The sequence below is a fragment of the Phocoena sinus genome, chromosome X (genome assembly GCF_008692025.1).
Source record: "Phocoena sinus isolate mPhoSin1 chromosome X, mPhoSin1.pri, whole genome shotgun sequence".
Lineage (NCBI taxonomy): Eukaryota > Metazoa > Chordata > Mammalia > Artiodactyla > Phocoenidae > Phocoena > Phocoena sinus.
Genome location: NC_045784.1, coordinates 12,849,351 through 12,867,709, shown reverse-complemented (window position 1 = coordinate 12,867,709; position 18,359 = coordinate 12,849,351). Strand labels below are relative to the sequence as shown.

At 44.1% G+C, this 18,359-nt stretch overlaps 1 protein-coding gene and 1 long non-coding RNA gene across 7 annotated transcripts in view; one reads left to right on the top strand and one right to left on the bottom strand.

The window, feature by feature from the left end:
• Nucleotides 1-222: 222 nt before the first annotated feature.
• Nucleotides 223-1,900, bottom strand: LOC116747002. Its single transcript, XR_004347951.1, has 3 exons — nucleotides 1,830-1,900; nucleotides 1,674-1,734; nucleotides 223-406 (listed from the first exon to the last, which is right to left on the bottom strand). It is a non-coding gene; the product is annotated as an uncharacterized LOC116747002 (long non-coding RNA).
• A 1,891-nt stretch (nucleotides 1,901-3,791) lies between these two features.
• CLTRN (collectrin, amino acid transport regulator) overlaps nucleotides 3,792-18,359 on the top strand; it is a 39,203-nt gene continuing 24,635 nt past the window's right edge. For 5 of the 6 annotated variants that reach the window (XR_004347949.1, XR_004347948.1, XM_032618814.1 and 2 more), the window contains exons 1-3: nucleotides 3,792-3,923; nucleotides 4,240-4,298; nucleotides 8,815-8,900. Coding sequence is in view for 4 of the 6 variants with exons in the window: in XM_032618814.1 (XP_032474705.1) it covers nucleotides 3,866-3,923; nucleotides 4,240-4,298; nucleotides 8,815-8,900 (203 nt within the window). In the remaining 2 variants the exon portion in view is untranslated. Of the gene's footprint in view, nucleotides 3,924-4,236; nucleotides 4,299-8,814; nucleotides 8,901-18,359 lie in introns of all 6 variants that reach the window. The other variant, XM_032618815.1, reaches the window with a different exon arrangement.

Below are 18,359 nucleotides of genomic sequence, written 5' to 3'. Positions count from 1 at the left end.
TCGGGATGATTGAAAATGCTTTATTTGCCATCATTACCACTGTTACTGATAAATTATTAAGCTCCTATTTGTGAAATTGCTGAAATGAGCATTGTATGAAGCAAGTTTGATATGAATTCTCTGGAGGTTTAATACTTAAAATTATGCATGAAAATAAAGGCTAAGTATGTACAGGATTTTGAAAAGTGGGAGAAAAAAACCCAATATGTTGAGAGGCAAGAACAATAGCATCTCGTTCTGTGTTCCATGTCTTTTATTGAACTCTCAAGCTCTTTAGTTGTTAAATCATTTTTAGCATGTTCCAAGTGATCCAGACCCTGTAAGAGTCTTCATATTTTACGTCAAGTTGTTGACGGTGTCTTATTTTATCATTATACGTTTTCTCTCTCTATTCATCTGACAGGACCTATAAAAGTCAATATTTTAAATCATTTCATTTTTGGCTGCTGTTTCTTTTGCTAATGACAAGTACTCTTCTAAGCAAATACTGGGGTATAGAAAAATAAAACTGTAACTATAGACTATTTAGAAAATAGAATGAGATCACTGTACATCTGTACTTCTTATGTCATGTGGCCAGAACAGTAGTCCAAGGAAAGTTCATAGCCACAGATATTTTCACATTAACTGAGAAAGATTAAAAATAAATAAGCCTACTAGCCAACTCAAGAGTTATAAAAAGAACAAGAAAACCAGTATGACAGAAAGAGTAAAGACTTAATAAATGTAAAGATAGATGAATCAGAAAGCAGAAAGAAAGGAATTAAAAATTAAATGCAAGATCTTTGATTAAACAACAACAAAAATAGGTAAATTTCTGGAAAGAACAAAGGGGAAATGAGAAAAAAATTAATATATAACTAGAAAATATAAAGGGAATGTAACAGTGAATGGAGTATTTTATGGGAAATATTGTATAAAGTCCATGAGAAAACTGGAACATCTTAATGAAATGAATGCATTTCTTGGCTACTGTAAACAGCGAAAAGGGACTCAGAAAGAAATACGAAACCTGAAATTACTGGCAATATAAGAAAATTTTAAAAGAACTCTTCCTCCGAAATATGTATGGTCCAGAATCTTCAACTCTGAATATTTTATTTCTTCTACATTTTCAAGTATTTGTAAACACATAGACAATGTTAGAAATCTATCTGTACCATTTTCAACATGGTAATAATACGAGGGCTGGAGAAAAGAATCAGTGCTTGAAAAGGAACCTAAATATTCTTCTACAAAAATGGATTTAAAAACCTAAAGAAAGAAAAACACAGCAACTAAGTCCAGAAGCATGTTAGAAATCATCACACTGAGCTTATCTAAGGGTTGGATCAGTGTAAAGAAATTCTAAACTATAGTGTACCAAGTGGTAAAAATTCTCGGATCATATTAATAGATACTGAAATTCAATATAGGTTATTGAATACAATTCAATAAAGGGAATTTTCAGTAAACTAGGAATAAAATAAATTTGATATATCTCATGATCTATCAATTTTAAAGTGACTCACCAGGGAATTCCCTGGCCATCCAGTGGTTAGGACTCTGCGCTTTCATTGCCGAGGGCATGGGTTCGATCCTTGGTCGGGGAAGTAAGATTCTGCAAGCCAGACAGCGCGGCATGCATGCATGCATGCATAAATAAATAAATAAATGAAAATAAAGCGACTCACCAGATCCCGTGGAGGGCCCATGTGATTGCCACCGTGATGTTTCCCTGTTCCCATAGGGCCACTACAGTGAGACAAAACAACAATAACATCACACGAGAACATACAAGAAGATCCAAGGCTACGGAAGGTGTGTTTCAACTATTAAAATATATTCACATTTGTCGTCCATGCGGGTAGTAGTATGGGTATTTTGTACTTTTCTCTTTTTGCCTCTCTGTATTTTCTGTACAGAACTTCTATTCTTTTTTCTATTGTTTTTTAAAATGAGACAACAAACATTGAGAAATCATAATTCAGAAGAGAAGAGATTTTCTTCTCTTTTCAAATGAGTGGCTTACACTGACAAAAACTCAGCATTTTACTGTCTTCAAGCCTCGTCACATAAGTGACTAAGTAAAAGCAGAAGAGAGACATTTGATATATTTATGAAGTTTTAAGGTGAAAAGCAGGCTGAATCAGATTTCTATCTCGCTAACACAGCTTTGTTCCTTGATGCAAATAATCAGCTTTGTTACGTCTCTGTCTTTTCCCTCCCTGCCCCCAGGATGCCTTTATCTAGTCTAACATTTCCTAAGATAACTTCATCTAGTCTGACTTTATTTTCAGGGGTCAGTTATGCGGGCCCTTCCTTCTCGGAAATTTCCATTTCATCTAATAGTGAAATTTCTGGAATGACTACTAGGCTAACTTTTGGCCACTTCTGTCTCTAGCACAACTTTTCCTGACTCTGTGCCCTGGCAACCAAGGTGAAGGAGATGAGGGAAACTCCTTAAGTGGAGTTAGCCAACAGCAGTGGGTCATCTACGATAAGCTATCACCCTAACCAGGAAGGGGAAATGAGAAGTGTAGCTGTTGATATTTTTCTTGTTGCTGCTTTAAAAATCCAGATTGTCCATTTAACAGCGGGGTCACCCGATCTACTTTTTCCATTCATGGTTTTCAAGCAACGAGGTGGAATGTGGGGACTGAACACATGCAGAGGCGGCGTGGTAGAGAGGAAAGTCCTGACACTGACCCGCTGGGGGGCTTGATTGGCACCTGTAGAATGCCCACTAGGGGAAAGGTTCTTCTCCACTCACTGCCGTAGTCCTCAGAGCATCTCTGAGGTTTCGTTACAATTTCAGTTTTGATCAGTGATGACCCTGAGACACAGTCGGGTTCAGTGTGGTGGAGATAGGGTTCAAGTGTAAGTCATCCAGGCTGGTAAAGTGACACCCATTCCACTCCCTGTTGCCAGCAATACCTTAAATACTGGATCCTCGGTTTCCTCGTACGTAAGATGATTATATCACAGCAACTGTGGGGTGCTGTTTTGAGGATTAGAGAAATAATTCAGCAAAGCTAGTTCATGGTTGGTAGCTCCTAATTACTGTCGTGTAGTTGCACTGAGCAATGTAGTTGCTTAGCCACATGTTTCTACTTAAATTAAATTAACTTAATAAAAGTTCATTTTTTCAGCAGCACTAGCCCCATTTCAAGTGCTCAACAGCCACCTATGCCTAGTGGCATCCGTATTGTATACACAGTGTATAGTGCAGATATAGAACATTTCCATCATCACAGAATGTTCCATTGGATCGCACCGCTGTACATCATTAACTTTTGATTTTACACAACTACCAGAGCTTAGCGCTGAGCAAAACCGTTCTCTTTGAGTTGGAAACTCTCCTGAATGTTTACCTGTGGAGGTGAGAGTCTAATGAGGCCAGTCTTGGAAGGGTGTCCTTTGTTCACCAGAGATAGAAAGGAGTGATGTTTGTTTCCTAAATTAAGAACGTCTATCTATACGCCAGAGATATTTCAGCCCTGAAAAGATGGGAAGTTCATGCCAAGGTAAACCTCCAGAAAGGACTAATGCTTCCCACCGTGCATTTAACCAGACAACAACAGAAGAGAGGTGGGGGGAGGATTCCGACTTTTGGGTCAGCAGAGAAAACATTCTTTGGAGGTAGAATTTGGAAAGGACAGCTAATCTGTTTTCCAAACAGATTTTCGTAAATAACTGACAGGAGATGGGCTGCTTCTCTCAAAGTATTAACCCAGATGATGGGGGTTAATCATTAAACCTTTTAGTTGGTGGCTTGCTTGTTTGTCTGATATTCTAATCCAGGTCACAGAATGGCTAAGGCAGCTTTAAGCGAAGGGTGGATTTTTTTTCCCTCCGTTTGCCTTGTGTTTTCCACTTTGAAAGAATGTTGTGGCTGCTCTTTTTTCTAGTGAGTGCTATTCATGCCGAACTCTGTCAGCCAGGTACGTAAGCCTTGAAACTTCAAAGTAGATGAACAGTTTTCTAAATGATTGACAAGTCTCTGACCGAAAGACTTCTTTATTTTTCTAAATCTGCCGTCGTGTCATGGCTTGAAAGTTGAGCCTGTGAATGTTTTATGAGTTTGAAATTAAAATTTCAGCCATTTAAGGAGATTGCAGTTAAACTTCCGGAAGTATCTGGGGCAGTTTACTTGCAATTCTGTTGATTCGAGTTGCATTAAATATTAGCATCTATCAGGTTCCATTTTGGCAGATTTTATCATCATATAGTGCTCTCTGTCTTTTCTCTCTCTGGCAGATGCAGAAAATGCTTTTAAAGTGAGACTTAGTCTCAGAACAGCTCTGGGAGATAAAGCAGTAAGTGAAGAAACTTGTATGTTCCTTTAAAATTTTGTTTGCTGGTAACACTGCTTTCTCTGCATAGTTTATCTTAAACTTGTATAGATTGCTTCTAAAGACCTGAAATCTGATATTTTCTTAAAGCAAAAAAGATTGTAGTGAAATAGAAATTGTTAGTAAAGTGATTTTGCCTGAAGTATTTAATCTGCAGTGTGTGCTGGAAAATATGTGAAGTTCTGTGCTGCCCCAAACAATTTTGCAAGCCTGCACGTTTCAGCCTAGCAGAGTGGAGCAGAGGGGCCTGAGTCAGGCTCTCAGGTGTGGGCTGGGCTCTGCTCCTCACCGTTGTGGTCATTTGAACTTTGTCAGTGACTTTTCTCATCATTGAAAGGAGGGCAACTTTCACCCGCATGAGATCTTTCATGGCACAGAACGTTCCAATTCTCAGGTGAGGTTTCTTCAGTTCTTCTCACATGTCAAAGTAATAGCATGAAATATATGCTTATGAAATTAAAGTTAAAAAAATACTCATGGGGCTCCGGTAGCTATAGGAGCAGTAAAGACTGTTGAATTAATAAGATGGAGTTGTGTCATTCTAGCTTCGGTTCTCCGCATGCTCTGTGACCATTTTCCCCGAATAGAAGGTGATAGCAAGACGCCTCAGGCTAGAGATGATAAAACAGTGCTAAAGATACTTGGAAGGACTCAGTTGGCAGGGCAATCCACCGTTTTGTTTGCTCGCTCCGTGAGTAATAACCATTCTAACCGCCAGCATTCCTTGAGAACTTAGTTTACTTTCTAGCTGGGACCCATCTAATCACTTTGCTCACATCAGCTCATTTAGCCCTCATAACAACCCTTTGAGGAAGGTGGCATGGGTATTCCCATTCTCATGAGGTGGATGAGAAAACTGAGGCGCAGAGACATTACGTGGCCTACTCAAGATGTCAAGTCAGCAAGGGGCAGGGGTCAGGTTTGTACCCAGGCAGTCTGACTGCAGAATCCACCATCTCTGCCAGTGCGTAGGGTTGCTTATCCCAGGATCCTCTGAGGGCAGGCCCCGTGCTGGGTGCTGGGGATGCAGTGCAGCTAAAACCAGGCTTATCCTTGCCCTTGGGGAGCTTATAGTAGTGGAATTGGTTGCATGTTAATGAACCAAATGCAAGTGTGTAATCTTGGCAAGCATTACAGGGAGGAGAAGTACGTAGGGGCTTTGGCCTCACGAGGGGCCGCAGGAACTGGCATTTGCTGTGAGGTCTAAAGCAGGAGTAAAAGTGAACCAGGGGATGAAAGGAAAGAGGGTGGAGGGACCAGCACATGCAAAGGCTTATTATAGGAAAGAACTTGGGGAGAGTGAAGGGTGGAAGGAGGGCAAGGTGCCTGGAAGTGGAGCAGTGGGGAGGACAATGGTGCATGATGAGCTGCGGGCGGAAGGAAGGGTCAGGCCAAAGAATGTGTGGGATGTGTTGAGGAGTTTTGATGTTATATATATGTATGTATATATATATATTTAATTAATGTATCTATTTATTTATTTTTGGCTGCGTTGGATCTTTGTTGCTGTGCACGGGCTTTTCTCTAGTTGCAGCGAGCGGGGGCTACTCTCTGTTGTTGCGCACGGGCTTCTCGTTGTGGTGGCTTCTCTTGTTGCAGAACATGGGCTCTAGGCATGCTGGCTTCCGTAGTTGTGGCACGTGGGCTCTAGAACGCAGGCTCAGTAGTTGTGGCACACGGGCTTAGTTGCTCCACGGCATGTGGGGTCTTCCCGGACCAGGGCTCAAACCCGTGTCCCCTGCATTGCCAGGCAGACTGCTAACCACTGCACCATCAGGGAAGTCCTTGATATTATCTTTAAAGCGACGAGGAGTTTCGTGGAAGGGGCGTCATGACAGAATTTGTGTTTACAAGACACTTTGGCTACAGTGTGGAAGACAGAGTCCAGACGCCTGGAGTAGAGAGGAGGAGCCAGTTGGGAGGCAGGTGGAGTAGTGCAGGTGGGAGATGATGGCTATTTGGAGTATGGTGTGTTGGTGGAGATAGAGGGGGCAGTGAAGGGATTTGAGAGTCACGGGGATGGGATGACAAGGAAGAGAGGACGACGGGTGAAGGATAAGCTTTTGTTTCTAATTATGCAACTGGATGCCTGATGGCCCATTTATGAGTCAGGGAACCAAGAACGAACAAGAAAACCATGGCTTTAATTTTGGACTTACTGAGTTTGAGGTATTATTGACAAACAGGCAAGGACAGAGCTGGCTTGAGATACACGTTCCTGCGTCACCTGCACTGAGGTTGTAATGACAGTGCTGAGGGAGAAAGCGGAGGGTGGCAAGAGGAGAGGGGCTAGCCTTGAGCTTAGTGATTCTCAAAAGCTTAAAGCCCTTGTAGAGGAGGGTGAACCTGCAAAGGAGGCAGAGGGGCAGGAGGACAACCAGGACGATGCCGTATCACGAAAGGGAAGAGAGTGCTTTCGGATGAAGGGACTGTTCAAGAGCATCAAATGTGCTGTTGAGAGGCCAAGCGAGGCGTGACTGAAAACTGCTCATTGTGTTGAGCAACGTGAAGGTCATTGGTAACGTGAGAGAGCCGCTTTGTGGAGTAGAGTGATTGGAAGGCAGATGGTGGAGGAGGTTAAGAATAAGTGGGCAGTGGGGCTTCCCTGGTGGTGCAGTGGTTAAGAATCTGCCTGCCAATTCAGGGCACACGGGTTTGAGCCCTAGGTCCGGGAAGATCGCACATGCTGCGGAGCAGCTAAGCCCGTGTGCCACAACTACTGAGCCTGCGCTCTAGAGCCCGTGAGCCACAACTACTGAGCCCACGTGCTACAACTACTGAAGCCCACACGCCTAGAGCCCGTGCTCCGCAACAAGAGAAGCCACCGCAATGAGAGGCCCGCTCACCGCAACGAAGAGTAGCCCCTGCTCACCGCAACTAGAGAAAAGCCCACGCACAACAACGAAGACCCAACACAGCCAAAAATAAATAAAATAAATAAATTTATATTAAAAGAAAAGAGTAAGTGGGCAGTGACCATGTAAAGACAGAAGGATGGACAACTCCTTTGGGAATTTTGGCTCTGAAGGGCAGGAGAGAGACAGCAATGGGTAGAAGAAGGAGGACTGAATAAAGTGGTTTAGTTTTGCTGTTGTTTTAATGGGAAAGAGTTGAGCGTGGTTCAGAGTCAATGGACAGCCTCCAGTCAGCACTGAATGCACAGAAGAGAGGGGAAAACTGTATTGTTTAGATCCTGGGAAGGGCCGAATGGAAGCGTTCCTAATAGAGGTGGACAGAACAGCCATTGACAGGAGGAGAAACACCACATCTGGCCCTTCGGGGGAGGATGTGGATAAGACATGTGCCTATGGAGGAAGTTTTGTACTTGGTGTCAGGAGGGCGGGGGAGTGTGAGTGGATGACTCGAGATGTATCAGTGACTTATAAAACAAGAGCTCCTAGTGAGAGTGAGGTTTGAGGGAAGCACTGAGATTTGGGGAGGCCTGAAGGAGCTTTGAAATAGTCATTGTGAACTTTGAGAGAGAGAAAACTGATGGAGAATCCTAAGGGGATCCCGGGCAATTTGGGAGTAGGTCATCTTGAGTTTAGAGTTAAGCCACAGAACCTGTTTTGTGATTTTCTCCAGTTACACTTGATTACCACCTAAAATGTGGAGTCAGCCACTTCAGTTTGCTAGGGCTGCTGTAACACAGTACCACAGATTGAGTGGCTTAAACAACAGAAATTTGTTTTCTCTCATTCTGGAGGCTGGAAGTCCAAGATCAAGGTGTCAGTGGGGTCGGTTCCTTCTGAGTTCTGTGAGGGAGGGATGTGTTCCAGGCCTCTCCCCTTGGCTTCTAGATGGCTGTCTTCTCCCTGTGTCTACACGTCTTCCCTCTGTATGTGTCTGTGACAAATTTCCTGTTCTTCCAAGGACACCCGTCATATTGGATTAGGGCCCACCCTCGTGATCTAATTGTAACCTGATCACCTCTGTAAAGACACTATCTCCATATATGGTTCTATTCTGAGGTACTGGGGGGTTAGGATTTTAACATATGAATTTCTTTGTAGGGGGGTACAATTCAGCCCATAATACACACATACACTCAAGTTTTCAGCTAAAAGTATAAAAAGTAAAATTGTACTGGTGTTAATAAAGGGAAGGAAGCTGAGAAGGGGAGTCAGTTTATGAGGGAAAGGTGAAAGGGAAGAAGGGAATCAACTGTTTGTGTCCAGGATGAGATGTCCAAGTGACCTGTTTGTTGACTGGCTACTAATACTGCAGATTTGGAAGAAGATAATGCAATGGGAAACACACCACACTTACAGTGATAGAATAGCTGGGAAACTCTATCCTGAACATTATGGTGACATGATTTATCATGGTCTCCAGTCTTTATTGTATGAGGAAGATGAGAGAGAGATGCAGACAGACAGACAGACACACACCAACACCAGTGTGGCCACAGTTAGAACCCAGTGGACCAATTTTTACCCCATGCCTCTTCACTTTACCTTCGGTTTTACTTCTCTTTCAGTACACCTGGGATACAAATGAAGAATATCTCTTCAAAGCGATGGTGGCTTTCTCCATGAGAAGAGTTCCCAACAGAGAAGCAACTGAGTAAGTAAGCAATGAAAAGTCTAAATTGATTGTTTGCAAGTATTATTTGAGACAGGACATTGATTCAAAACTCAATCTTGAAAATAAGGTATACATCTAATTTTTAAGGGACCCACATTTTAATTCAACCTTAAAAAGAACCTTTATAATCTAGCTCAGCTTGCAGTTTATATCATGTTCTAACAATGCTCTTCATTCAATAGGCACTATGAAGATAAATATAAAAATTTGTAGTTACATGTCATAAGCTTTCTACATTTCTCTCTCTCTCTGTATATATATATTATATAAGTTGAAGTTATATATTATAAGTTGAAGATTAAGATGCTGACAAGGTAGATTTCATTCTGAGGCCTCTTCTTTCAGCTTGTAGGCAACACCAGATCTTTGTATGCTCACACGACCTCTTCTTTGTTGAGGGGGAAGTGGCAGGGGAGAGAGTGAGCATTCTGGTGCCTTTTTGGATGAGGGCGCTAATCCTCTCTATCAGGGCTCCACCATATGACCTCATTTAACTGTAATTATCTCCTTATAGGCCCTATCTGCAAATATTAATACATTCACATTTGGGGTTAGGACTTCAACATATGAACTTGGGAGGCAAGGGGATAAGTGCATAGCACTCATTTTGAAAATAACTTACATATGTATAGGTTCATTGCAGTGTTGGTATCTATCATAGCACCTTGTTTATTTTCTTCAAAGCCTTAGTTTTACATTTGGATCTGTTCTTCCGAAGGAATCTTCCCTATTTGTGGTGTTTCCTTCCATCTCCATTTGTGATTCGGGTAACACTCCTGGTTTCTCTCTACTCCCTTACTTCACTCTTCCCTTGAGAGGTGAAATGACTGATTTGATTGGTGGGCTGGAAGGATAAACTGGGCATGGGTTCGCTTCTCTTGAGGAGCCGGCCTGCCCTCAGCACGCATTTTTCTGCGCTGCCCCCCACACTGAGTACAGAATCAGGCCCTGCCTGGGCAGCTTACACACCCACACGGCTGTCCGTGCTGTCTGTAGCTGTAGACTGTTTAGATTGTTAGGTGCCAGCTCGTAAGGTGTTAAGTATCTTGCATGTTACACCAGAATATGGTGATACCTGCCTCGGTTCAGCTCTGCCTGGGTCACTATAGATGAATTTATCTTACCGCAGGATATTCTTAAAATTAAGAAGGATATTTGCCCGCTGATAAAAGTCACATCCTCCAACGCAGCCTTTTATTTTGGTCTCCTGTCTGCTTCCTTCTTTTGTCTTAATTTTATTGAGAACTTGGCAGAGAGGGTTTCTATTTTTTGTCTTCCTCAGACCCACAATGTATTATGCATGGGCTGTGAATATAAGGGATAAAACAGAAGAGTAAAATTTGGGGGAGCAAAATAAACATGATATGTGGATTTGCGTGTACACAAACACACACATATATACACAACACACATATGTATTTTTTCACACATATGTATTTTAAGATATGTAACATATTCACATGATTCAAAAAATTAAAAGAAGGAGGTGTAAGGTAAAACAAAATGATGCCCTATGTGAACTTTACTCCTGTTTTATAGATTTTTAGAAAAGATATATTTGCCTTTATCTTATGCCTTTAAATGGAAGCATTCTTTCCAAAATGATTTATAATAACCTTTTAAAAATTAAAACGAGGGCTTCCCTGGTGGCGCAGTGGTTGAGAGTCCGCCTGCCGATGCAGGGGACACGGGTTCGTGCCCCGGTCCAGGAGGATCCCACGTGCCGCGGAGCGGCTGGGCCCGCGAGCCATGGCTGCTGAGCCTGCGCGTCCGGAGCCTGTGCTCCGCGACGGGAGAGGCCACAACAGTTAGAGGCCCACGTACCACAAAAAAAAAAAAAAAAAAAAAATTAAAATGAGAAGATTGCCTTCCAAAAAATAAAAAAGGAAAAATATAAGGAGAAGAGGGAACCCATGTACACCGTTGGTGGGGACGTAAATTGTACAGCCACTGTGGAAAACAGTATGGAGGTTTCTCAAAAAACTAAACATAGAACTACCATATGACCCCACAATTCCATTCCTGGGTATATATCAGAGAAAAAGAAAAACCCTAACTCAAAAAGATACATGCACCCCAATGTACACAGCAGTGTTATTTACAATAGCCAAGACATGGAAGCCACCTAAGTGTCCATCAACAGAAAGATGGATAAAGAAGATGTGGTGTACATATACACACACACACACATCCACATATATACATATACATACAATGGAATACTACTCAACCGAAAAAATGAATGAAAATTTGCCATTTGCAACAATGCGGATGGACTTGGGAGGCTATTATGCTTAGTGAAATAATAAGACAAGTACTGTATGTTATCACTTATATGTGGAATCTAAAAAATAAAGTAGTGAGTATAACGAAAAGAAACACACTCAGATATAGAGAACAAGCTAGTGGTTCCCACTGGGGAGAGGGAAGGGGGAGGGGCAAGGTAGGGGTAGGGGGTTAAGAGGTACAAACTACTATATATAAAATAAATAAGCTACAAGGATATATTATACAGCACAGAGAATATAGCCAGTATTTTATAATAGCTATAAATGGAGTTATAGCCTTTAAAATTGTGAATCACTGTGTTGTACACCTGAAACATACAATATTGTACATAAAACTATACCTCAATTTTCAAAAACAAAAGAAAAGAGAAAAATATAAGGAAAACAGCCGCTGGTCATCTCACAATGCTAGCCCCTCAACTAGTCTCTTTTTATCTTATTGTCATTTTTGATCAACAGATTTTATACATCGCTGTGTTCATTGTATTACATCCTCTTAGTACCTAAATTTCACCTTGTAAATGACTATGTTATATCACATTTCCATTCTTAGGAAAAGTTAATTTAAATATGTAACATTTCAGATTAGTTTTGAGGAATTCACTTTGGGAATTTGATTTTTCGGAACCCGGACATTGTAGGAGTCTGTGAATATGTAATCTGGTTTATTTGCAAAGGTGTTTTAATTGAAACTGGGTGCATAGGCTCTATAGAGGCTTTTGTTGCCAATGTCAGTTGAAAAATTGAAGAGCGCAAACCTAGATTGGGGTCAACAAATTGTTTTCCTGTAAATGCTCAGGCAGCTTGAGTCCCAGCAAGCAGTACTGCTCTCAGGGGGCTGAGGGATGAGGGCTGCCTCATGAATCAGGATGGGCTTAAGATGCAGTACAAGTGCTGCCCCCTAACGGTGGCTGCTTCTTTACATGAGCAGGTTTCCTCTATGGGAAAGGGCACCACACAATGCAAGATGAATTGAAAACAACTTCCCAGACAGGCTGCCTCTCCCGAGTGTGGTGGGTAATAGAAAGGCACCACTAGCTTGGCAAATGGATCCGATTTTAAATGTGCTTTTCAGAGGTCTTTTGGTGCCAGTGTGAGGCAGAGTGGATTCTAGAGGGTGGGAAGTATGCCTGTTAGGATGGCTTTAGGGATTCAAATCTTGAACATTGGCCGGTTTTTTAAATCGTTTTTTTCCTATCCTGTCACTGCTTATTCTATGGATACTGCAGAAAACTTAGAGCTACTGAGATGCACTGGGTGGAAGATGTAAAGAGTAACTCACTAAAGACAGTCAAATAATGAGCAGAGTAATGAAAACTCTTCATTACATTCTTCAAGACTCTTCATTACATTCTTCAAGACTCTTCGTCCCACCTTTCACTCAGTCCTAACTATGGTATCTCATATCAAGCGCGATCACGTCCAGTGACACAGGGCTCAGTGTCTCCTCTGCATATTTGGCAACGTACCACCAGCCTACCCTTGACCCAGTATAAGCTGGATTGACTCTGCCAGAAGGTGTTCTTCCTAAAGCGAGGTCTTGGCCACATCCATGAAGGACTTGCAGGAGAGCTGAACGGGTCCAGTCACCATGACCCCAAGCGGGCAGTGGAAGAGAAGGTCGAGGGTCCGAGAGGCAGAGGGCGAGGCCCTGCAGAGAGGGTGCGGCGTGTCCACGGCCTTCCCCGCAGAACAGGGGCGGGGATGGGTCCCGGTGTGGGTGCACCACGCAGCCCGCTGGGAGCTGACAGCTGGGTCCATGTGATGGGCGTCCACTAGCGTCCAGGCCACACTAGTGGCCCCCTTGCGTGTTCCCCTGCCCACCTCAGGTCAGGCAGAGCTGCTAGTAGAGAGAGGAGTCGTCTGCTAGAGGAGAGAGGGGCACATCACTCCCCAGCTTGCAGACGTTCCCAGGGCCACTTCCAGCTGCCACCAGAGTAGCAGCACCTGGAGCGCGAGCCACGGTGATGGTGTCCCCAGCCACTGAGACTGTCCCGTGGGTGGAACAGAAACTAGCGCCTGCCTCTTAGCTGGAGAAGTCTGAAGGCAAAGGCTGGCTTGAGCCTCCATGGCTGGGTGAGAGAGGGCGGCTTTGCCAACAGCCTGCACTGGGACGGCTGCCCGCCCGGGGCCAAGCAGAGGCCTCCGGAGGGAGCTGCACGAGTCGCTGCCTGTGGGGCCTGAGATCCAAGTGCAGGGCAAAGGGAAGGCGGCAGAGCGGGCAGGGAGGGGCGAGATGGAAGCCTTCGGCCCTGGCCAGAGTGCGTCGTCCTTGTCAGGGGACGGGGCAGTGCACAGGTCCCCAGACGGTCTCCTGAGGCCCGCCGGGTGCACTCTGGGTGGAGAACGCTAGGACCCGCCCCGGCAGGGGCCACCAGCGGCCAGAGGGCAGCACAAGGAGCCTGGCTAGGGAAAAAGGAGCTTACCTTTTTCTCTGCTGTCGGATCCCCGCGCTCTCCCACCTCCCTTTTCCATCCCCCGATGAGCGGGACTGCGGGGAGGTAAGGGCGAAGCGCAGGAGGGGTAGAGCCAGGAGAGTAAAAGAACAGAGCAGGCCGCTGAGGCCAGCACGGCCGGGGCGAGGGAAGCCCTGTGTTAGGGGCGGGAAGACAGTTCGTCTAGGTTTTGATCAGACCAGACCGGCCTGAGCTCTTTAAGGGCCAGAAGTGACAGGCAAGCTCCATCGTGCCTCCTCGAGATGCTGTCAGGGAGTGAGGGAGAGAAAGAGCTGACAGAGCGCCCAAGTCAGTGGTGTGAGAAGCAGAAGCCTCTTCTTCACTGCGCTCCCCTGAGGCCGCCTGTGCCCTACACTGCTGGATGGGGGCCAGAGACTTAAGTAACCTCTGTTGGAAGCCTGCTGTGTAGGCTGCTAGGTAGGCCCTGAGATTTAAATGATGGGTAAATCCAGGTCCCACACAGCACAGGCCCACACCCAAGAAGCCGGCCCTGGGAGTCATGGAAGACGGACAAAATGTGACAGAAACAAGACAGTTCCTTTGAAAACATTACTTACAAATCTTGATATCAAGTGGTTTTCTTGCTCTTCCCTGGATTTTCTTAAAAGTAGAATGGAAGAGGGAAGGACAAGTTTAAGTGGTAAAAAGTTCTGGTTTCATTAGATCAGATTACTTGAAGGTTTCTTGGGACTTTGATTGAAGATGGTAAACAGATGTTTTCAAGTTTTTATAATAAGGTTTAGGCCAGATTTTCTAAAATAGTTTCATAGGAATTTTTAAATGTTGAAAGTATTATTATCTCAGGAAAATATGATTAAGTTTAAACTTTAGTCTATTTTCCGGGAAAACTGAGAAATCTAATTGCCTAGTTTACTCCAATATTGGTTTTTTAGAATAATTTATCATTTTTAGCAGGAGAGGCAGAAGTCTAACTCAGGCCTAGCGTTCCCTTTCTGAGGAAAATGATGTAGGGCACGGAATGGATTTCTTCCTCTGCCTAATTATTCAAGGATAAGCCTTGTGATCTAAGAACGAACAACATGCTCTTGTATCCACGGTAAGGGGATTAACGATCTCATGCCTGTTAAACAGCAGCCCAGCTCCTATTTAGCAGAAACAAGAGCCCGATTCTTCCCACCCTAGTTGGCCCTGTCTGGCGCCACTGATGAGGAGTGGCAGTGGAGCCAGTTCTGAGACAGTTACCTTCAGACCAGGGCTCTCCACACTTGAGGAATGGGAGTGGACCTTTCTACCCTTTTAGTGATTTGCTGACAGGAGTGACTGTATATGTGTAAATACTACAGCTTTGCGAAGCAGTCGGACAAAATTATTATGCCAGTGAATACAAAGAGTTCCATCAGACCCATCTATATTTACAGATCTTGAAAGTGTAGGTTTGCTGTTTAGCTGTGCTAATGCCATTTCAGTCATTTATTTATTTATTATTTTTATTGAGGTGCAATGGACAGATCACATTATATTAGCTGCGGGTATACGGCATAATGATTGGATATTTGTGTGTATTGTGAAATGATCACCTCAGTAAGTCTAGTTAACATCCGTCACCGTGCATTGTGATGTAATCTTCCTCCTTGTGATGAGAACTTTGTAAGATTTAGGCATTTCAGTTTATTCATTACATCAAAACATACTTTAAAAGACACGTTTAGTTCAGTAAGTGCTGTCGGCTGATTAATTTTTCATTTTGTGCAAATCTTAGAGGACATTCAGTGTGGTCACATTTAGAAGAAAGGGCGTGGAAGAAGTCACGCTGGTTGGACATAATCTATCACTGGAAGGAATCTGCGTCTTTCGGTCGCCGAGTAAATTATCTGCCGAAACCTGTGAAATCACTCTTCATGTTACTCCCTTTAGCACCCACTTCCCTTACATGTACACTTCCTCTTGGCTACCTCTATGTGCACTATATTCAGGAGTCTTCTTACACTAGAGAGTTGTCTGGGTTACATTGTCTGAATATTTGTGATTGGGGAAACAAAGTTTTAGGGAAGTACTCTCCCTCCTTTCCTTCCTCCCTTTTCTGTTATTGCCGTGCTGGCCCAGTTTACTTTCTCAGTTACTCTCTCTTGGAGTAATGTAGAAACAGTGAGTAAAAACAGTGGAGCTCATTACTCCGTTCTGTTAGTTCATTCATCCATCTATTCGTATCACAGTCACTGAGCGCCCACACGGGCCACACTTCAGGAATACAGGGCCGCACAGTGCAGGGTGGACTTGGGCCTTGGCCTCGTGGCCCAGGGCCCAGAGAAGTCTTGTGATGCAGATGGACAGAGTGTTTGATAGGCTCCCAGGGAACGCTCAGCTGATAAAATTGAAAACGGTGCTCAAAGCTTGGAGACTATGAAGCTCTACTGTGGGTAGAAATTAGAGCCCCTCCTGACAAAGACTGTGGACAAACCACGTGGAATCCAGAAGCCCTGTGCCCTCCCCTCTGTCCTGGGTCTGTTCTCCGACGGAGCATGGCGTCTTGTGAGCAGATTCGGGCATCTCGGGAGTTTTGGCTCCCACTTTGGTTTTAATCTTCTGGTGAGCTCACACCGTGACCTTGATCTTCAAGCGTCTTAATAGCACTAAACTCCTAGACCCGGCACTCATGGGCAAGGTCGTGCAATCTAAATGCCCCTGCAGTAGAACTCTTTTCCTAACCCTCCCTAACCATAGTGGCTAATCATTGTTAGCTCTTGGTAAACGTCTGTGAGTGAATGAAGCATGCTTAACGTCCTGGCTCTTAAACCAGGGCCCCGTCTACTGGGCTGCAGTGGACACAAGCAGACGGTGTCCCACCCACCATTTCTCCCTCGTGTTGCACCTGAGTCCCCTGGGCGGATACTCCCACGGTGAAGGTGGCGGGAATGGCCACAGTAGAAGGAGCTCCCTGCCGCCTGCATTTTATCTCTTGTTGGACCTCAGTGTCTTACTCTTGCGGTACCCAGGACATCCGTTAATTTCCCAAAGGATCATCCAGACAAGGAGGAAGCCCCAGCCCGCGAGGGTGTGTCTCCATCGTCCTATGCAGCCTCTGCCTTGCAGCTGGCTCCAGAAGCAGGGGTGTGCTTTCCCCTGGCCCTTTCCCCACAAGCTCGCTACTTTGGGAAGTGGGTTTACTCATTACCAGTTCAACTGCCTGGATCGGAACAAAATGTAAACACATCTCTGTAGTTCTGTTCCTGTAGTTGATATTTGTAGAGCAGAAGCTTACTGTTTTGTGTGCTTAAAATCTTTGACTGACTTTTCCTGGCTAAACCATCATGTAGGAGGGATACTTACTACTCTTCTACTGAGGAAGACCCTAAGCAGTTAACCGTACCCTCACTGACACACGAAGGTCTCGAGCCCTTTCTAGTAACTCACGCAGAGTGCAGTGCCCTGTCTCATGTCTAGCAAATGGCAGGTAGTAAACTTCAGAATAAAAGCTTGATTTATAGAGTTTCAGCCCAGGATGTTTTGTATGTAACAGTAACTGTCTCCATTGAAAATGTTGAGTTTAATATTTTCAGCCAGCAATTTTAATGTTTTGGACATCTTTATTTCTAAGTAGATAACATATTTTCCTGTTATTTGCTGAGGTGCTGTGTTAAAGCCTGAGTTGCCACCCAGTGGAAACACGGAATGAAGGACTTGAATTCGTAGTAAGGGATAGTGGGTTCCATGGTGATGGGGACAGAGGAAGCGCTTGGGCCACAGTGTGTCGATGCAGCTGTGTGCATCCCTCCTCCTGCCTTGGTTTCTTCATAGCACATCTCCCCACCTGTCAGTGTGTACATTTATTTAAATGTCTACCTTCTGTCTCCGCCCCCTTAAAAAGCGTGCTCCATGGGAGGGAGAAGGGGCTTTGCTATGTTTACAGCTCATTCTCTGACTCTCTAAAGGGGAAACCTTGAAATTCATGTTTGAACAGTATTTGAAGAGGCTTTAGATGGAAAGAACAATACAGGCAAAGTGTCCAAATGACCATTTACTTGGTTTCCGGCCCCCTCTATTATGCCAGCAATATTACTTTGTATATATATATATATTTTTGATTTATATAAATGGCTTGTGCTACCCATAATATGCCACTTCCCATCTTTTTCATTTGACAGTGTATTTGTGAGATATACCTTTTTAAAAAAAAATGTGTAACTCTAGTTCCGTAGTTCCCAACTGGGGGTGATTTTTGTCCTTCAGCAAGTGTTTGGCAGTGGCTGGAGACATGTTTGATTGTTTTTACTGGAGGAGGTCCTGATGATATCGAGTCCACAGAGGCCAGGTTTTCTTCTAAACATCCTGCAACGCACAGGGCATCCACATCATAGAATTATGTGGCCCAGACCGAACAGTGCAGAAACCCTGGGCTCTTTCTTTCCTTTAATCTGTGGAATAGTAGTCCCTTGATAGCAATACCATGTTTACTTTATCCCTTCCCCTGTTGGTGGACATTTAGGTTCTTCCAATTCTCTGCTCTGACAAAGGGGGCTGCGAAGAACATCCTCACCAGTGTGTGTGTGTGTGTGTGTGTGTGTGTGTAAGAGTGTTTCTGGTGGCCACACTGTGTTCTAGGAAACACTTCCAAATGCCGCTTCAGAAGGGCTGGACCCATCGACACCCACAGCACGGCCTGGGATTCCAATTCTCTGCATCATTTCCAGCATTTGATATTTTTTAACTTTTCAAATTTTGCCAACCTGAAGATG